This window comes from Mya arenaria, chromosome 5 (assembly GCF_026914265.1).
Source record: "Mya arenaria isolate MELC-2E11 chromosome 5, ASM2691426v1".
Taxonomy (NCBI): Eukaryota; Metazoa; Mollusca; class Bivalvia; order Myida; family Myidae; genus Mya; species Mya arenaria.
The window spans coordinates 43,411,525-43,430,921 of NC_069126.1; the positions used below are offsets into that span (position 1 = coordinate 43,411,525).

Sequence of the window (19,397 nt, forward strand, 5' to 3'; positions counted from 1 at the left end):
TACAAGGAACTAAACCTTCTAGGTCACCATTTTGGAATAAAGTAATACTTAAAGCTCATATTTCCATAAGAATCTGCTCATATACAGTTTAAATAGCTTATACAAGTATATCATTTCAACATAACATCAGATCCTCCACTGTTTTATGTTTGCACCATTTTTTTTTAAACTTGGATTTATATATCATGACTTTTATGAACAAATACCAAACGGCAACTCACAGATCTATACTCATTTTGGCAGAATTTTGTAAATCCAAGCATTGTCATTTGATATTCAATGCTTTTTGGCAAATCGGGGCATTTTCTGTCACATTATAATCAATATTAACAATAAATCTCCAACTTCAATATTCTCATATTTTTGTGCCCATTCTTTGCCAATTATTTGTTTGTCTATTGGTATTTAATGTATGTTTATTCATACTGTTTTTCAAAATAATGAATTAAAAAATGTTTGACATATTTTATTTGTTCATATCTTATTTAATATAACAAAAAGATGACTGCATTTTGTTTTATTTCACATCACGATCACTCATAGAGCAAGACTTGAAGAAGTATAGTGATATAGCCACAGGTGTTTGTCTGACTTTCTCCTACCCAAGAGGGCATGTGTTTGAATCCCAAGTTGGAAAACACAGTTCAAAGGTCAGTTGATGTATCCTGATTGCTGGCAAAGAGAAACACTCTTTGATGGGCACCTGTAAAATAGAAGATACATAATCTTTACTATTATCCATAAAACGTGAAAGTTGTTAGTAAAATAAAAAAAGAAATGGTCTAACATTTTTTTCAAATACAATTCTTGATAATATTTCTTGTAAAAGTACAGTCGAAACTCGTTGGCTCGATATCTCATGGCTCGATATCCTCATTGGCTCGAACCAGATTAAAAGGACCGATTTTTATTTACTCTTTGTTCACATAAATCTCGTTCGGATGGCTCGATATATTGAGGGTCGATATTTCTCCACGCTCGAAGTCGTTTTCGCGGTCCCAAACAAGAATTTCACACTTTGATTTGGTTGCTTGGGTCGATGTCATTTTCGCGGGTTCAGTTAAGAATCTCACGCCTTGATTTGTTTGATTGGCTTCATTTAGCACAAGGCGCTAATCGATTAAAATTGCTTGACTGATATTATAATTATTATCGAATTTAAATGGTTTAACAGTTTGAATAAACATGCCATCAACTTTAATTTATGTCTCTAATTGTTATCCATCCCTAAATTACTATGCATTTTGATATAACTTTTAAGCTATGTTTGTGTTACCCACTGTTTACAATTGCTTGTTTTCGCATAAATGTATTTTTTATTATAAATAAAAAATAAAATGATATTTTCTAATAATCAAATAAGTCATATTACGAAATTTAGGGTGCGTAACTATGCCCTATAAATACTCTTCCTTCTCTTGCGGAGATAGAGTAGCCAATAACAAACGAGGTAAATAAGACTTTATGTAACAAATGAAAAAATAACATTCTGTAAGCAATCCCGCTTGGCTCGATATTCTCGAGGCTCGAAGTACTTTGGCCGGTCCCTAGAATATCGAGCCATCGAGTTTCGACTGTACACATTTATCTTAAGAGATAAAAAAACACTACAGTACAAATTTGTATTGTAAAAGCCATTTCTCTAATTCAAATGAAATGCCTGCCTTGACACTGACATTTTGTATTAAGATTACATATATTGGTAAAAAAATAGGTAGTTTGCAAGAAGCAGTAGCAAGTATTTTCTTATTTCATACTATGTTATAATGGCAATTGCATCTGTTTTTGAAAGACTGGGTCTAATAACACGAAAAAATATAATAATAATCCTACTCCCCGATTACTGTTGGCATAGTTTTTGCAATAGTTGGTTTAATCATACGCTGAGATATACAGTCATACCCAATGCTTTTCAGTGCTGCAACACTGCATCTCTGATGACTGAGCTTTTCTTTCAAAAGATTGCCTGCTATGAAAAACTTAATAAATCATATCAATAACAAACAAAGAGGATACTGTAATTGACAATAGGTATACCTATTTGTAATGACAAATGACATTTGTATACTGGTTAGTATATAGAATTGTATATTAAAAAATATTTGAGTGGGTAAACTTACATACCTTAAGGAAACAGTTCAAATAATATTCGCTAACTAAACTCTTTCTTAAATTTGTACTTCCGGGGTTTTCAATCGAATAGAAGTAAGAATTAACGAAAGTAATACTGTGAAATCATTAATGTTCGTGGGCATGAAATTTCGTGGTTTGCCGAAAAAAAACAATTTCGTGGGTACTTGAATTCGTGGATTTTCATTTTTGAAAAAAAATAATCGAAGATGCGATCGTCCTAGATCGTCTGCATAATATCCACGCGCTGGCCCGTGATTTCCGTCTTCTACGTCATTGGTTTATGACACTCGCTAATGTGGTACGACATGCCAATTAGTGCATATACCCATGTCACTTATCGATTTAATTGGGAATAAAGGTAATAAAAGAAGATGTACCCTGATCATACCCTGATCATAAATACAGATAGGGGAAGCCATTGAATGCCAATTAAGAATTTTGCAAACTGTGAAAACACCGAAAAGGTGCGTATATTGTCACGTTCGGTGCATAGTAACCTTCAATGTACTAGTAATCGATTAATTATTTTATTAAATAAAAAAATCGAGTACAGACACTCATAACGCACGTCTTGTAAACTTGGAGATTTTCATTAACAGCACACGTTTAAACACCTGCTTATAACTGTCATTTGCTGCATAAAACACATTTAATTGATTTGGTTCATTATTTGTTAATGGCAGTTATAATATATTAACAGAATAATGATCGTAAGTTATACAGTGAGACAGGTTTTAACATTGTATACTGCAACCTCTGTAAATCATATACTAGAGTATGTACGTAACAAGGCAATTGAAAAAGTGAATAAAGGGTTTATATTTCGTGGGATCTTGAATTTGTGGATCACCCAACCCACGAAAACCACGAACATTAATGCCCCACGAACATTAATGATTTCACAGTAGTACATTTACCTTTTGGGATGTGATTATTTAACATGTTAACGCCATAACAATTTATATTATACACAATACAAGCGATAAGAAATGAATATAGTTGGTATCGAAATGTGTCATAACCTGAAAACATTGCAATGTGACACAGGAAACAGCTGTTTAAACGGGTCAAACCATGCCGTAGCAACCCTAGTCGACAAAACATTACCACCCACTATATTTATTAAAATAAATAGTAAATGTCTATTTTGATTATTCGAAAAGCGAAGCAGATCACATCACTATTTGCGATTTTTTTTAGTATACTCACATCTACGGTTTGTTTACATTTTCGTCCGATCCTTCCCCATTTTGAAGAGTAATTACGTACGAAAGCGTTAATAAAACGGTCGCAGAAATCTTCGTATGCAACTTCGTACGAAGTGATCGCTTGCTTAACATGCATTCATAAAAAATAGTATTGCATGACGAAAGTTGGCTCTTGAAATAACCACACTGTCAATAGTTGATAACAACGACACAATTTTGAAACCAGGCAGCTCTCCCTGTATATTTTTCTGCACATACACCAGAGGCACCGTCCCTCAGCACTTTCATTAAGCTTGCAGTTTGACATCAATGGTAAATTGCTTCATGTTTGTGCAAAAATGTTTCCACTTATTCTTGCACTGGACTGTTCCATTTGGCAGTGCTATAATATATATTGTGCCTGAAACTATCATTTCCTGTTTCAAGGCAGGTTCAAGGTTTTATAGTCATTACTCCTTTGTTGATTTTAGACCATAGTTACTAGGTGTGTCCAGACTGTAGTCATTATCATAAATACAAATGATTGGTTTTCCAGCATGCATGGTCATAATAATCTGTAGTATCAATCTTGATGTGTAGTCATGTTTTGTATGGTTACATATTTCCTTTCTGGTTACATTTCATCTATTAATGTTAACTTGAATAAAATGTGTAATTGAGAGGTCCCCCTGACAGGGATTTGTTGTTCAATGTTGTCCTATGGTCTGATGGCACTTGTTTTTTTTACAGTACATAGAATGACCAGCACTGCTTCAGCAATAGTTGAGGATAGTATCTACCATACTACCGATACTACCATTATGACTGCCCTTGTATCTGGTTATTTGGGATGGAGGCTGTGTTGAAAATACTGGTGACACTAAACAATTTTTCTAGCATGCCCTTAACATGAACTGGGAGAATTTATCTGTATATGTATATACTGAATTAACAGACATATTTTCCCAGATTTGGTCAGATTTGGCCCTAATGCATGAAGATCATTTGATGCATATAGATTGTAAGGCAGGTGGTAAATTGAACAAAACGTTGTATTTACATTTTTGTTTGTTTTCTTAAACTTTTCAGGGAAACAATATTTTCATTGGCTAAAATAATATTTTTTGTTTGAACAGTTGTTAAATAGTTGGATGACTTAATTATGTGAATCATTGAAACACTTAAATTACTTTCGAAGGACGAAAAACAACAAGATGAAGATGATATCCAAGGACAAAAACTACAACCTAAAGATGATACTCAATTTTGAAACGTTTTTTGATAAAATAAAAGTGATGGGGAAACAATCAGTTCAAGTTGTGCCTATCAAGGTTTATGGCATTAAAGCACAAAAGTAATTGAGTTTTCCTATTCTTACCAGGGCCAACCACTACAGCTACTGCTAGTACCGGGACAACCACTACTACCACTACTCCTACTACCACTCCTACCACTACTCCTACTACCACTCCTACCACTACTCCTACTACCACAACTAGTTCCACTACTACCACTACTTCCCCACCCACTACTTTTAGTACCACTTCTACAAATACTGCAAGTACCACTACTTCAAGTACTACAACATCTGCTTCTCCTACCTTAACAAGCACTACCACAAATAATGACAGCCAACAAAGTGAAAGAACGATCATAATTGTGGTATCCTCAACAGTTGGTGGAGTTGTATTGTGTGGTCTCCTCGCATTCTTAGGACTGTTCCTTTACAGATCACGGACATCTGGAACAGCTAAACACAAGCATGGCCACAAGAAAAAATCTTCACGACAAGCACCTAGTAGCTCATATTTCTATGGGGGACCTCAGGGTCATAATACCTATTCTATGTATCAGAGCTATGACAGGAACAGAAATATGGCACCAAGAAACCATCATTCAACAGATGGAGAACACAAACCAATTGCCCACAGGCAAGGTGGCATGGCAAACCACAAATCAGCTTACAACTCGTATTATACTGTGTATCCTGCTATGTCCTATCCTGAAAATCCACAAGGGTTCAGGTCAGGTAGATTCTTACCTCATGAGTACCACATGAATGAGCAACGGCTAAGCCCTGCAACTTCCAGTAGAGTTCACTTGGCCACATATTACCCATCTGGAAGGGTTGACAACAATAACCGTTCTAAGGAATATGCAGATAGCTGGGATATGTATTGAAAACAATGAAAATGGCTGAAAAATGTAAAAAAATAAAGAGTTAATTTCTTACATGAGTGATGGCACCACAAATACTAATAATTTCTACTGTTTGCAAAAAGGTTTAGTGTTCAAGATATAATTATGTGATTATAAGTGTGAACTAAACCACAATCAACGATACTGCTAAACAGTTAAAATTTCAGTAACACCAAAAGACCAGTAATAAGTGAATTTAAGTATCCTGTCAAAACTGCTAAATATTGAACTGCTAGACCTCTATAATATGTTATCAGAACAAAATTACAATGTGAGCATGCATTGTTTTACTGATTTTGCTTAGTGTATTTTCAAACAGTATTTTTAGCTCGACTATTCGAAGAATAAGGAGAGCTATCCTAGTCAACCGAGCGTCGGCGTCTGCTTAACCTCTTATGTTAAAGTTTGCGTACCACCTCAAATATTTTCAAAGTCCATTGACATCTGGCTTTGAAACATTGCACGCTTGTTCACCATCATGCCCCCATCATGTACACAGGAGGAGGTAACTCGATCAAGCATTTTGACAAAATTATGCCCGTTTTTCGACTTAAAATTTACGTTAAGTTTGCGTACCACCTCAGATAATTTCGAAGTCCATCAACATATGGCTTTGAATCTTTGCACACTTGTTCACCATCATGGTCTCAACTGAAAAGCGGAGGAATAGTCGAGCGCACTGTCTCTGTGACAGCTTTTGTTAATTATCCAAAAAGGCAAAAAGGATGCTTCCTATTAAACATTTTTGCCTGGAGCATAACTCTGAAAGTCTTTGAGGTATATATACGGAGAATTGCAGTGCATAGGGACCATAGTCCTGGCTACAATGTTTTTGAATTATTGCTTTTTGTTCATTTTTTTTTTAAACTTTATTATTGTCAATAGAGTAATTCCAAGTTTTTGAGATATTCACTAAATATATTTATATATTCTAGACTGCCATATCCACTACTGAATGAAGTATAGTACCAGTCCTTCACATTAGGTGGAGGATGGGAATTGAACAAAGGGCAATAACTAAAAAAAAACCTGTAGCCAGTATTATGGTTCTTGTCGACTGCACAAATCTTTTAAATACTATTTGTATGAGTCTAAAGTTTAGAGTCAATACCTCAAACTTAAGGCTTTTTACACATATATATGATATTTAGGGGAAATGCAGTGCACAGGAACCTTAATTCTGGCTGCAACATACTTAGAGTTATTGTCCTTTTTAAAAATTGGTGGGAATGTCACTCCAAAAGCCTTTAGTTTGAGGTATACCAGTTACTGGTATTTTACAAATCATGTCCTGCCTGATGCAAAAAGCCTAGATAAATTATAGCTGCAGATAAACTGTTTAAACTACACACAGTGTGAAGTTTGATCTGTCTACATGCTTAAACATTTTTTCTTTTAATGATCTAAAAGAGGAAGCTGAAACCCGGTGACATATGTAATTTCAAAAACTCTTGATTGTTTTACACATATTTTTTTTTTTTTTTTCAAAATGAAAAGATAGGTGTCTGATTGTCAACTTCATTACAGCAGGGTTCTATCAGAGTTTGCATATCAAAATTGGTCCCAAATCATTCTCTGTCATTGGAAACAATGGATCAAGCCATTTTGATAAATAATGCAATCAAATTAAAACTTCATAAAAATGATTAACTAAATGGTAAAAAAGAACAACAGGTTGCATTTTGATGTTTTAGTGAATTAACTTAGACAATGAATACATAATCTAAAGCTTTGTTTTGTGTATTGAGAGGTAATATTTCAACAATAATTTTGATTTAGCTGAATTACAAATGATTTTATACTGTTGTTGTACATTTTTTTTTAAATATTTTTAGAGAATACAGACACATTGCAATAATTAATTCTGAGATTTTGCAATTGATTATCGACAATACTCTTATCATCGTTGTATCTTAATCAAATGATAATTAAGGTAAATTGATCTCAATTACCCTATTTTGGGTTGAAACTCAATTATTTGTTTATTGATTCTAGTATGATCTTCCTTAGGTTCATCCATGTGTCTAGATAACTGTTTTGGTGCACTTTATAATATATTTTATGATATGTTGATTGAGATTATGATATAACAAACACTGAATCATTAACTGTTCTTTTTATGAACTTTCTGTTTTTTAAATATATGTTGTTACAGTGTAAAAAATATAATTGTGCATAATATGGCCTTTAATTTGGTATGTTTTTGTCATTTAATGAACAAACAGATTTTTTACTGTTTGGGATCCAATATGGTAAACTTGTAAGCATGCACATAACACCCCACTTCTTATTTCTTTTATTGTAATGTTTATGAATAGTACATTATGCCATTTCAATAAAGCCCAATCAAATATATAAGTTAGCAAGTTTTGATAAAAATAAAAAAATAAAAATCATCAAAAACACAACTTTTAGAGGAACTATTTGATGTCAATAGTGATCTAAAATAACACTAAGCTTAATGGCGTCAGAAAACAATGTTGCACACCCCTTATGGAGAAATTTACAAAAATTCATTTTCTTTGTCAATTTTCCCACAAATTGCTAATTTTAGATGTGCAAAAAAAATTGAAACATGTTTTTCCAATCCAGATGAAAAATTTGACTCTCAGGCATGCTGCTGAACCAAGCAAGCCTCGTTATCGGCTTATGGGTTGTTGTTTTTCGGGACTGGAAACCCATGATAGAAACTGAACTGTGCAATTGACAATTATATTTAAAAAAGAAATAATTTCAAAATTGTTATCAATCATCACTGATTGAACCAATTTTTTATCAATCAGTTATAAAAAATCGTCCGAGAAACTCTACTTTACTCTTCATTGTCTTTGATGTTATGTTAAAATATTCTGGGGCGGGGGTATTAACAATGTTTTAGCAGAAAAAGGAGGGCTATAATCTACTCACATAATTATAGGCTTTGGCCACAGTGTCTGGTTTAAGTTGAAATTTTAGTCAAATCTCAAAAAATCACATCAGTGGTCAGGGCCATCATAGCATTATGTTAGACAACTCTATATGATCCTCCATACAAATTATGGCTCTTAAATGACTTGGAAAGTTTGGTTATAGTTTTTCCGCAAATTAGGACTTTGGACATTCGAGCAATTGTAATTGAGCTAAATACTTTACCTGAAACAATGAAGCTGCATAAATCTTATTGATCCTCAACAAAAGGTCAAAGTTATGCAAAAAAGTATTTGGCAAGTTGGGACTTTTCGGCATTCTCATTAATCATTAATACAATTGACAGAAATCTTCTGTTTAGTGTTCAAAGACATTGAACAATGAAATTATATACCTCTGATTAATGCTAAAACAAGTTATAGCCTCTGTTTGGCTTAACAAGTTTTATTAAAGGTTATTCCTCAAATTGAATTTGTGATCATTTCCCTAAATTTGTTAATGCAGTGGACATATTTCTTTACCTTTGTGTTCAAAGATATCTGAGACAATTAAGATAGACTGTTTTTGCAAATTTGAAAAGTCATATCTCAAAATATGATTTATTCATTTGTCTTGATATTTCACAACAATGTGCAAGGCAAGGAGAAATTGAAGGAAGACAACTCTATGTGATCCTCAATACAAATTATGGCTCCTGATCAATTTTTAAAAGTTAGGTTCAAGTATTTCTGCACATCAAACATATATAGGGACAGAGCACTATTGAATTTCCAGATTTTTACTGACAGTTTTATGTGCATGTTGCTATCCTGCACATATTTCATTAATCATTAATCATGCATGTTAATAAGTTGTATATAGGCAATAAAGCAGTCTTAATAGTTGAGTGTGTTGTCTTATGGACAGCTTTTGCTTTGAATTATTTTGTATGTATTAAGTTACTCACAAGTGAATATGCCTGTTTTATACTTTTATATCTCAGCTGATTGTACAATGATATAAAGACCAATAAATATATCATAACAATCTGTTTTTTTCCTTTCTTGAGGGTCATGGTGTACTTCTTTGTCTTGCAAAAGCTGATATCCATGGTCATTATTAAACAAAATAAATGCTTAAGATATTCACTTGAAACTTGGTGCACTTGTTACTATAGTCACAATACACTCACTCCTCCCATTCTAAATCATTAAAATGTTACTTTATGTCATCTTACAATTATAATTCAAGTTAGTATTACTTCAGGTTATCTTAATGTCTTAGAATATTACCTCATTGGCTGTCACATTGTAAACACAAAATCTGACGCAGCGAGTGTCACCATATCAGATGAGTGGCAGGAGGTAGACCTGTAAACACCTGCAACACCTGCAACAGTTATTTTTTTAATAACTATAAAACATTGAAAATGTAGGTTGTATTCTGAGAAGAATTGTTGTGACCCAACCTTTAACATTCCGACACATCAGACGTTGCTTTGATAACTTAATGTTAATTTGGTAAATTAACCACGCCAATCCTACTGTTTTCGGAATTTTCACTTTGGTTAAGGTTGTTTCTGTTGGGTATTGTTCCCGCAACTTGTGGGCATAACAAGCATAGCAATGTATGATAAACATTGCCACCTTTTTATTTTGTATCCATTCAAATTATCAAGTGTTCAATCTTTATGTTCCTTCAGACGTAAAACATACTCGATCAACAGCTCCACCACGCCACCACTAGAGCAACAGCGCCACCACTTATATAAATATAAGAGTCGTGACAGAACAGTGTTACTGTTCAAGTTTCTATTTATATCTTGCATATTATATTAATTTTGCCCCTTTATTATTCTCATTAAGGTTTTGCATGTTAGCAAGTTTAAGTGAATAACTCAGCAACTACTTAATCACTGTGGGGGAATGGACACAGGATATAGCTCAAAAAGTTATAAGTAAACAGACAAATATGCTGTTGTTTGCCTATACCAGAAGTAAGATCTACCATATCCAGAAATGAAACAAATGTTTCAATTATTAGCTGAATGCTTAATTTGGCCTATGGAGTACTTTATAGTGCTTACAATTTAGCAGACCAAAAAAATGTTACTTCAAATCTGAGATGATCACCTCAAAACTCACAGATTTTCGACAAGTATTGTTAATTTTGGGAAATATATCGAATAAATAGAACATCTGAATCAAAGGATTTTACAAGAATAAGCTAAACTATTTTTAGCTCTACTGGCCAAAGGCCAGAAGAGCTTATGCGATGGTAATGTGTACATAGTATGTTCGTCCGTGCGATCTTGCGTCCGTAAACAATTGCTTGTGAACACGATACAGTCTTCAGTTTTGATTGTATCTCGATGAAACTTGTACAGTATCTAGATATCCATTAGAGCTCGGTTCCTTTTGAAAACCAGCCAGATCCGCCCATGCATGCCTAGGTTATGGCCCTTGATAGTATATAAAAAAGCTATTGTGTAAACAATTGGTTGTGAACATGATACAGTCTTCAGTTTTGATTGTATCTCAATGAAACTTGTACATTATCTAGATATCCATTAGAGCTCGGTTCCTTTTGAAAACCAGCCAGATCCGCCCATGCATGCCTAGGTTATGGCCCTTGATAGTATATAAAAATGCTATTGTGTAAACACTAGCTTGTGAACACGATACAGTATTCAGTTTGGATTGTATCTCGATGAAACTTGTACAGTATCTAGATATCCATTAAAGCTCGGTTCCTTTCGAATACCAGCCAGATCCGACCATGCATGCCTAGATTATGGCCCTTGATAGTATATAAAAATGCTATTGTGTGAACACTAGCTTGTGAACACGATACAGTCTTCAGTTTTGATTGTATCTCGATGAAACTTGTACAGTATCTAGATATCCATTAAAGCTCGGTTCCTTTCGAAAACCAGCCAGATCGGACTATGCATGCCTAGATTATGGCCCTTGATAGTATAAAAATAGCTATTGTGTAAACACTAGCTTGTGAATACGATACAGTCTTTAGTTTTGATTGTATCTTGATGAAACTTGTACAGTATTAAGATATCCATTAGAACTTGGTTCCTTTTGAAAACCAGCCAAATTTGCCCATGCATGCCTGGATTATGGGTCTTGAAAGTATAAAAAATGCTATTTTAAGCTAAGTCTATTTTTAGCCAAGACTACATGAGCGAAATCTATTTTTAGCCAAGTGTACATGTAAATTCGCAATTGCTTGTGAAGGTTTGTTCAAATTATGCCCCTGGGATCATTGCTGCCCCCCCCATGGATATTGTCCCACAAGTGGTTGTTCAAATTATGCCCCATGGGTCAAAACTAGCACTGCCTTGGGTGGAACAATTTTCCTAGAGACTTATTTAAGAAATATTTTCAAAATCTTCTTGTTTCAAACCACAAGGCCCATACCTTTGATATTTGTTGTGGAGCATCATATGATGCAATTGAAAACATTTGAAATAATGCCCCTTGGGCAAAAGCTGGCCCCACCCCTTTTGACTTACTTATTAATTTTTAAAGCTACAGTAATGAAATTTTGACCATGTGAACGGTTTTGCAAACAAGCATTAATGTTGTTCTCGAATGTCCTTGACTTTGACCGACTTTTTATTTTTAAGGCTACAGAAATGAAATTTTGACGATGAGTACAGTTTTAAAAGCAAATATTTGTTACCCTCAGAATACCTTTACTTGGCAAATATTAAAATAGTTCATGCAACTATTCTGCTTACAACACTTCCTGTCCTTAGATGTTGAACGTGCAGCGTTTTCAGCTAACCCAAACACTAAAAGTGAACTATATATTTGTTGCCTATTACTCAAACGTACATGCTCTGGATTGAAAATGACCACAAGAGCCATGCCAGTAGAGCATAGGCCCTTTTGGGCCTCTTGTTTTGCATTACTCTGCCTTGTTCTTGTTGAAAGCCCAAAGGCCATTTTTTAGCTTTAAGTTCTGTAGTTTGCGCATTGATCTTAACAAAATTGGTTGTGAATGTTTAAGTTATGCACCTGGTGTCAATACTGGCCACACCCAGGGCACAGGTTTGGTAAACATAAATCTGGAAAGGTTTGAAAATCTTTTTGTGTGTTCATGCATCCATCTCAGCACAATTGATTGTGAATGTTTGTTCAAATTGATCAATGTTGTCCTAGGATGCCCTTGACTTTGACCTTTTGACCAACTTTTTTTAACTTTTAAAACTACAGAAATTTTTACTATGAGTACAGTTTTGAAAGTATTTTTTTTTTTGTCAGATGACTTTTACTTGGCACATATTAAAATAGTTCATGCAACTAATCTGCTTACAATACTTTCTGGGCTCAGATGTTGAACGTGCTACGTTTTCAGGTAACCCAAACACAAAACATAAACTATATGTCTGTTGCCTTTTACCCATACATACATGCTCTGGATTGATATGACCACAAAAGCCATGCCAGTAGAGCATAGGCCATTTTGGGCCTCTTGTTATTGTAAGAACTGGCAATGTAACTTTTTAAACTATTATAGATATGCCCTTAGAAATGTTCACAGTCGCCCTTCCCTAAATTTGCTACGAATTGGACGTGGAAAATGGGTGGCAGTTGGTGGAGTATTGGAACGGGTGGCACTTGGTGTAAAACAATGAAAAACAGAAGAAAATGGGACTTTGATCTAATTTTTCACCAAATGCCACGCCAATGTGGCACTTGGTGGAAATTACGTGGCACTTGGTGGAAATAAAATCATGGGATTATGAAGTATGCATACAACAACCTAAGAACAAAAAAAAACACACAATTCTTTGCAGTCATTTAGTTTCATATGTACACAAAATTACAAAGGATCACAGTTGATGGTGAAGAGCTGTCTGCATTTCTACATTTGGAGAAATCCTGAAAACAGTTTTAGTATTATTTATTTTGGAGGTTTCATTTTAGCTATCGTTATTCAAAATATAATTATTTTAAAATTAGATGTATAAATAAAATTACAACATTAAAAACATACTCTTAAATATGTTTCTTCAGCTTTGGGCCTAGCTAGATTAATACCAAATATTACAACAAAATGATATACCATAACTATATATAGAATCCAGCCTCATACATTGAATCATTGCAAATATGTTTTACAAGAGCACCCGTCTATGTATTAGCAATGACAATACAGGTAAAAAGTTAATTAAACTACCAGTTTTGGTATTTTGAATATTGAAATGTCAATTACCTGTTTCTTTTCTTTTAATAAGTGATGCACATCCGGTTGTTGTTTTCTGCAAGTTTGGCTATACTTCTTCTGCTATAAAAGTCCTCTATTCATATTTCTTACTGAAAAAGCGATCATTTTAATAAATCTGTTCAATATAACAGGATTTGCCTCACAGAAGAATGTTATTTGTTCTACAATTTTTTCTACAAATGTCTTTGGAAACATGTGTACACCATTGTTTTACTTGAATATCTTTATTTTTTCAAAATCATGCAGCCAAAAACATGAATAACACCAAGGCTTTTTCTTAAACACACACACACCCTTTAGATCATATACATCTTCTACATCTTTTCTTGACTGGCATTAAATATTGTTTATCTCACCCTTTATAGCACTTAGCAGTTTTAAATAAGTATTAGCTAATATAATATGATAAAACTATGAGGTCAGTCGTCATTATAAGTTATTGTAATATTCAAATATTTACCAAAAAGGTCTTAGAATCTTGTCCAGGTACATTGTCATCGTTATGGGGGGTTTTGTCTGGAAAAAATGTGTATAACATTTCTTTATACATCTTCAACTTCATTGTACAAATTGAATGATACTTTTTAAACTTTGTACATTCCTTGACTAAGTATTTGTCAATTCTTTTGGAATAAAGTGAAACATACTTGACAGTACATGCATAAAGCTTATCTCTTAGTCAAACTTTAAACAAAGACAAAGAGCCTTATATGTGTAAAAATACAAAGACAAAGAGCCTTATATGTGTAAAAATAAAATAAAATGATAAGTCATGATCGTTTTTAGCTCTACTGGCCAAAGGCCAGAAGAGCTTATGCGATGGTAATGTGTACGTAGTATGTGCATCCGTGCGTCCGTGCGGTCGTGCGTTCGTGCATCTGTAAACAATTGGTTGTGAACACGATACAGTCTTCAGTTTTGATTGTATCTTGATGAAACTTGTACAGTATCTAGATATCCATTAGAGCTCAGTTCCTTTCGAAAACCAGCCAGATCCACCCATAAATGCCTAGATTATGGGCCATGAAAGTTTAAAAAAAATGCTTTCTATTTTTAGCCAGGTCTGCATGAGCGAATTCTATTTTTAGCCAAGTTTACATGTACATGTAAATTCAAGTCTAGAGTTAAGGGAGACAATTTGCAAGTCTAGGATTTTGAGAGACAATTTGCTTTTTGCTTCTGCAGCTGATTTTGTGAATTACTCTGCCTTGTTCTTGTTGAAAGCCCAAAGGCCATTTTTTAGCTTTAAGTTCTGTAGTTTGTGCATTCATCTTAACAAAATTGGTTGTGAATGTTTAAGTTATGCACCTGGTGTCATTACTGGCCACACCCAGGGTTCACAGGTTTGGTAAACATAAATCTGGAAAGGTTTGAAAATCTTTTTGTGTGTTCGTGCATCCATCTCAGCACAATTGATTGTGAATGTTTGTTCAAATTGATCAATGTTGTCCTAGGATGCCCTTGACTTTGACCTTTTGACCAACTTTTTTTAACTTTTAAAACTACAGAAATTTTTACTATGAGTACAGTTTTGAAAGCATTTTTTTTTGTCAGATGACTTTTACTTGGCACATATTAAAATAGTTCATGCAACTAATCTGCTTACAATACTTTCTGGGCTCAGATGTTGAACGTGCTACGTTTTCAGGTAACCCAAACACAAAACATAAACTATATGTCTATTGCCTTTTACCCATACATACATGCTGTAGATTGATATGACCACAAAAGCCATGCCAGTAGAGCATAGGCCCTTTTGGGCCTCTTGTTGGTTGTTAATATGATAAAAAAACCAGTTACCTTTTAATCAATCCATTTTATTAAACAAAACTTCACTTTTTTTTCTCACTATTCAAAGTTCCACAAAATTATTGCTAGTAACTGTCAGAAGATTCAAATATTTTGAGGAGATTTTCCAGCAGAGAGGTCATTCCGAGTTTAAATCAAACATTAATGGGATCCCTGTACCTTTGGGGAAATAGCAACAGAGCACATGTACACAGAAAACTTAGTTTAACTCATCATTATCATGATCATGATAATCATCATCAAATTGTTGTTGTCATCATCATCATCATCATCATCATCATCATCATCATCATCATCATCAATAACAACATGTTGTTGTTGTCACCACCACCACCACAATCATCATGATCACTATCACAAACACCACAATCATCATCATCACCAATACCACCACAATCATCATATTCACCAACATCACAATGAACTACCAACAACACCACAATTGTCAAAATCAACCACCACCACCACCACAATCATCATAATCACCACCACCACCATCATCATAATTACCACCACCACCACCACCACCATCATAATCATCATCAATAGAACCACCAACATCATAATCATCATCAATAGAACCACCAACATCGTAATCATCATCAATAGAACCACCAACATGATGAAGAGTAGTAGGACATGTAGTTATAGTAGTAGTGGGAGGAATCCCCAAAAGTAGTATTACCAGTTAGTTTTAAATAGCAGCATTTGTAATGATGCTAAAACAGCAGTATGAACAGCAACTGTCGTAAATGTTATTCTTATTCCATGATGATAAGTAATGGTTCCATTTTACAGAACTCTTGAGATTTTCTAAGTCTTTTTCACCAAATGCCACCCAAAAAATTAACTAAGTTCAGTTTTTCACCAACTGCCATATGAAAAATTAACGAAGTCCAACTTTTTCACCAAGTGCCACATGAAAAAAAAACTGAGTTCTGCCAGACTCAATTTTACACCAACTGCCACCTCCAGTTGGGTGGAAATTTCATGGCAGTTGGTGGAATTCTTGATATTCCATCAAGTGCCACCCATTTTCCACCAAGTGCCACCCATTTTCCACCAATTGCCACCCAAATCCATGGCATTTGGTGGAAGTTGGTGGCAAATTTAGGGAAGGGCAATAACTGTACTGGGGATAGGGGTATTATGTACTGAGGAAGTTGAGAAATGTGTACTGGGGATAGCATGTAAACTGGGATTTTTTTTTATAGTAACACTTTATATACAAAATACATGTATGTCTATTTGGAACTTTCCAAAAATCTGCAAAAAGAGTACAATTTGATAAGAAATTATTGAGCAAACTTTAGTTAACAATGATTTTGATCCATGCTCCCTAAAATGAACGTATACAGGGTTTTTGTCAGGAAATTCATAAGGCATGTCGGGAGGGGAGGTACGGGGGGTGTCCCCTCCCGACGTTGATTTTTTTTTTCGTAATGAAAATGGTGCAATTTCCTGCATTTTAAACAAGTTTACAGTTATGTTCCTATGATTTAGAATTACCAACTCAAGTCCGATTTACATTAAAAATATTTGCGAAAAGGTTTAATTGTTTCTCTTCATTTATTATTGGTATTTCTCAAGTATTCCGACAATACAATATCGGGTGTATTTAAAGCTGCAACAGCTAATAATTTTAAAGCCGGGTCGGCTAAATAATAACTTAAAGGGAATGTAATGTGTATTTTCAGATTTATTTATCTTTTTTTCTAAATGAATTAACCCTTTACTTCATGTAAACCTAAGCCATTTGAGGCTGCCAGTTCATGGCTTATCAGTTCATATCAGTACCCCTACTTCATAGGAGATTATTGATATTATTGGAATTTTAACCCTAATGTATTACAAACCTATTTTCTTAGTATTTCTTTTGGTTTAATCAATAAGTCATCAATGTAAAGTTTATAGAGAATTAAATTTCCAATCCAGTCATATAAATTTTATTTTGTTATCTAAATTATTTCCGCATGATATTCATAAACAAACAGAAAAATATGTCAAATTTTATGAAAATTAATTTTTATTACACTTTTATTTATCAAATATAACACGAAATATTATATAAACAACATATTTTTATAATTCATTTAATGCAACCTGAATTGAAACAAAGATGGACAGAATTAAAAAATAGTTCACAACAAAGAAGCACGGTATATTTATATATATGATACAGAAGAAAAAAAAAGTTGATCAACAGAGTCACAGTACGTATAACTTTCGGTTATTTAACACTACGTACAATGAACAAATAAAGTTATTATTCAACTACTAAATGAGGCCTGCATGTTATTGTTTACTAAATTTATATCGTTTATTGCATGTCCATGTATTGTCATTTGGGTTTGATTTTAAAAATCCTCATTTCTCGTATCCTTGTGTGCTGGATGCCGAGGTCTGAATTCTCGACGTCGTACTCAATGTCTCAAACTCATTTTAATTGAAGCCAGAATGTTCCGATTCGTCAGACAAACACTGAAATATAAATGACATTATTCAGGAATGTTGTTTTAAACTGAAGTTAACAAGGGCAGAAATTAGCTCTACATTGCATTCTTGTGTATTCGAAAACACGTGTTTCAACAGCTGATCGATGTTAAATTGGGTCATGTCAAAGTTTAACAATAGGGATAGTCATTATTTTATAACACATTTGTACTTACTTTCAATTTGTAGAAGCAGATGCGCATTTTTATGACCGGATTAGCGAAACAGAAGTGACACATATGTCCCATATAATGATTTATGGCCTTTGTTTATACAAGCCAGATGATTTTTTGTTTATCCAACATGGCCGACATTTTGACACGTTTTCGAACCATGACCTGTGACGTCAGGCGCGTGATCAATAAAATATAGTTGTATTATTGGTAGTTAATTATAACTTGCAGTATTGTGTAAATTTCCACGAGGAAAACGAGACAGGAATGCCCACAAACCTGCGCAGTCAACGTTTTACGCCTCTTTGATACCAGTGACCTTATTTCGCGATTTTCCGAAATTCTTTAAATAGTAACATAGTGTTTTTTTTAGTGCATTGTATTTATCGAAGTTTATACTTCATGAATATGAATTTATAGCGCATAAACAAGCATCAGGTATGAAAATAAATGCCCCTACATTACGAATACGTAGGATTACGTATCTATGAAGCTATGGATAAAACGTTAAGATCCGTATCTATGAAGCTATGGATAGATAAGTAAAATTGCGTATCTATGAAGTAAAGGGTTAAAAGGACGATAAAATAATCAAAGTTTAATAATAAGCAACACAAAATATAACTTTACACAAAACTAAAGACGGGAACGTGACTCAATTACATAGGACAACATACCATAACCCTTAACACAGATATCTTAACACGGTTCTCAATTACAATTTAATAATTGGTAAACAAAAGGACAATTAATTTTAACAAATGGACTCGGGATCAATAAACAAAATAAAACGACACATACCGTAATTTATGCTACCGAAATCAATTAACACTTATTATTTACTTTGCATTCATAGGTGATGTATAGGGATGAAGGTCGCAATTACGATAGTGGTGTTTTTCACACTTTCCCATTTTGATAAAGAATAGGAGGAGTTTGGTTAATTGCACCGTCGATCCTCACCGACACGCCTTCATGCTGTCGTCGATCCTGAATGGCTGATACTAATGCCGTAATAGTCCCGACACGCCTTCTGGCTGTCAGTCAACCGTTGCAACCGTTGCAATCGCACCAAAAGTGTGTATTGTCAAAACTGATGATTGTTTTGATAAGGCTTGTTGCTGCGCGGATTAAAGCATGTCGGCATAATAAACGTGTGCCGGTAATTAGCCTTGCCAGCCGAAGGCAGGTCGGGCCCGACAAGCCATAAAGGCCTGGCGGAAACCCTGGTATATATGCAAGCTACTTAAATATCAAGGTTGGTCACAAT

General features: G+C 34.1%; 1 protein-coding gene across 9 annotated transcripts in view; it reads left to right on the plus strand.

The window, feature by feature from the left end:
• LOC128234262 (mucin-5AC-like) overlaps positions 1-19,397 on the plus strand; it is a 141,779-nt gene that overhangs the window by 61,115 nt on the left and 61,267 nt on the right. The window contains exon 5 of one of the 9 annotated variants that reach the window (XM_052948386.1): positions 4,702-9,452. The exons of the other annotated variants lie outside the window; for them this stretch is intronic. Within the exon in view, the coding sequence (XP_052804346.1) occupies positions 4,702-5,501 (800 nt within the window). The 3' untranslated portion in view covers positions 5,502-9,452. Of the gene's footprint in view, positions 1-4,701; positions 9,453-19,397 lie in introns of those variants that run through there. 9 annotated transcript variants of the gene reach the window in all.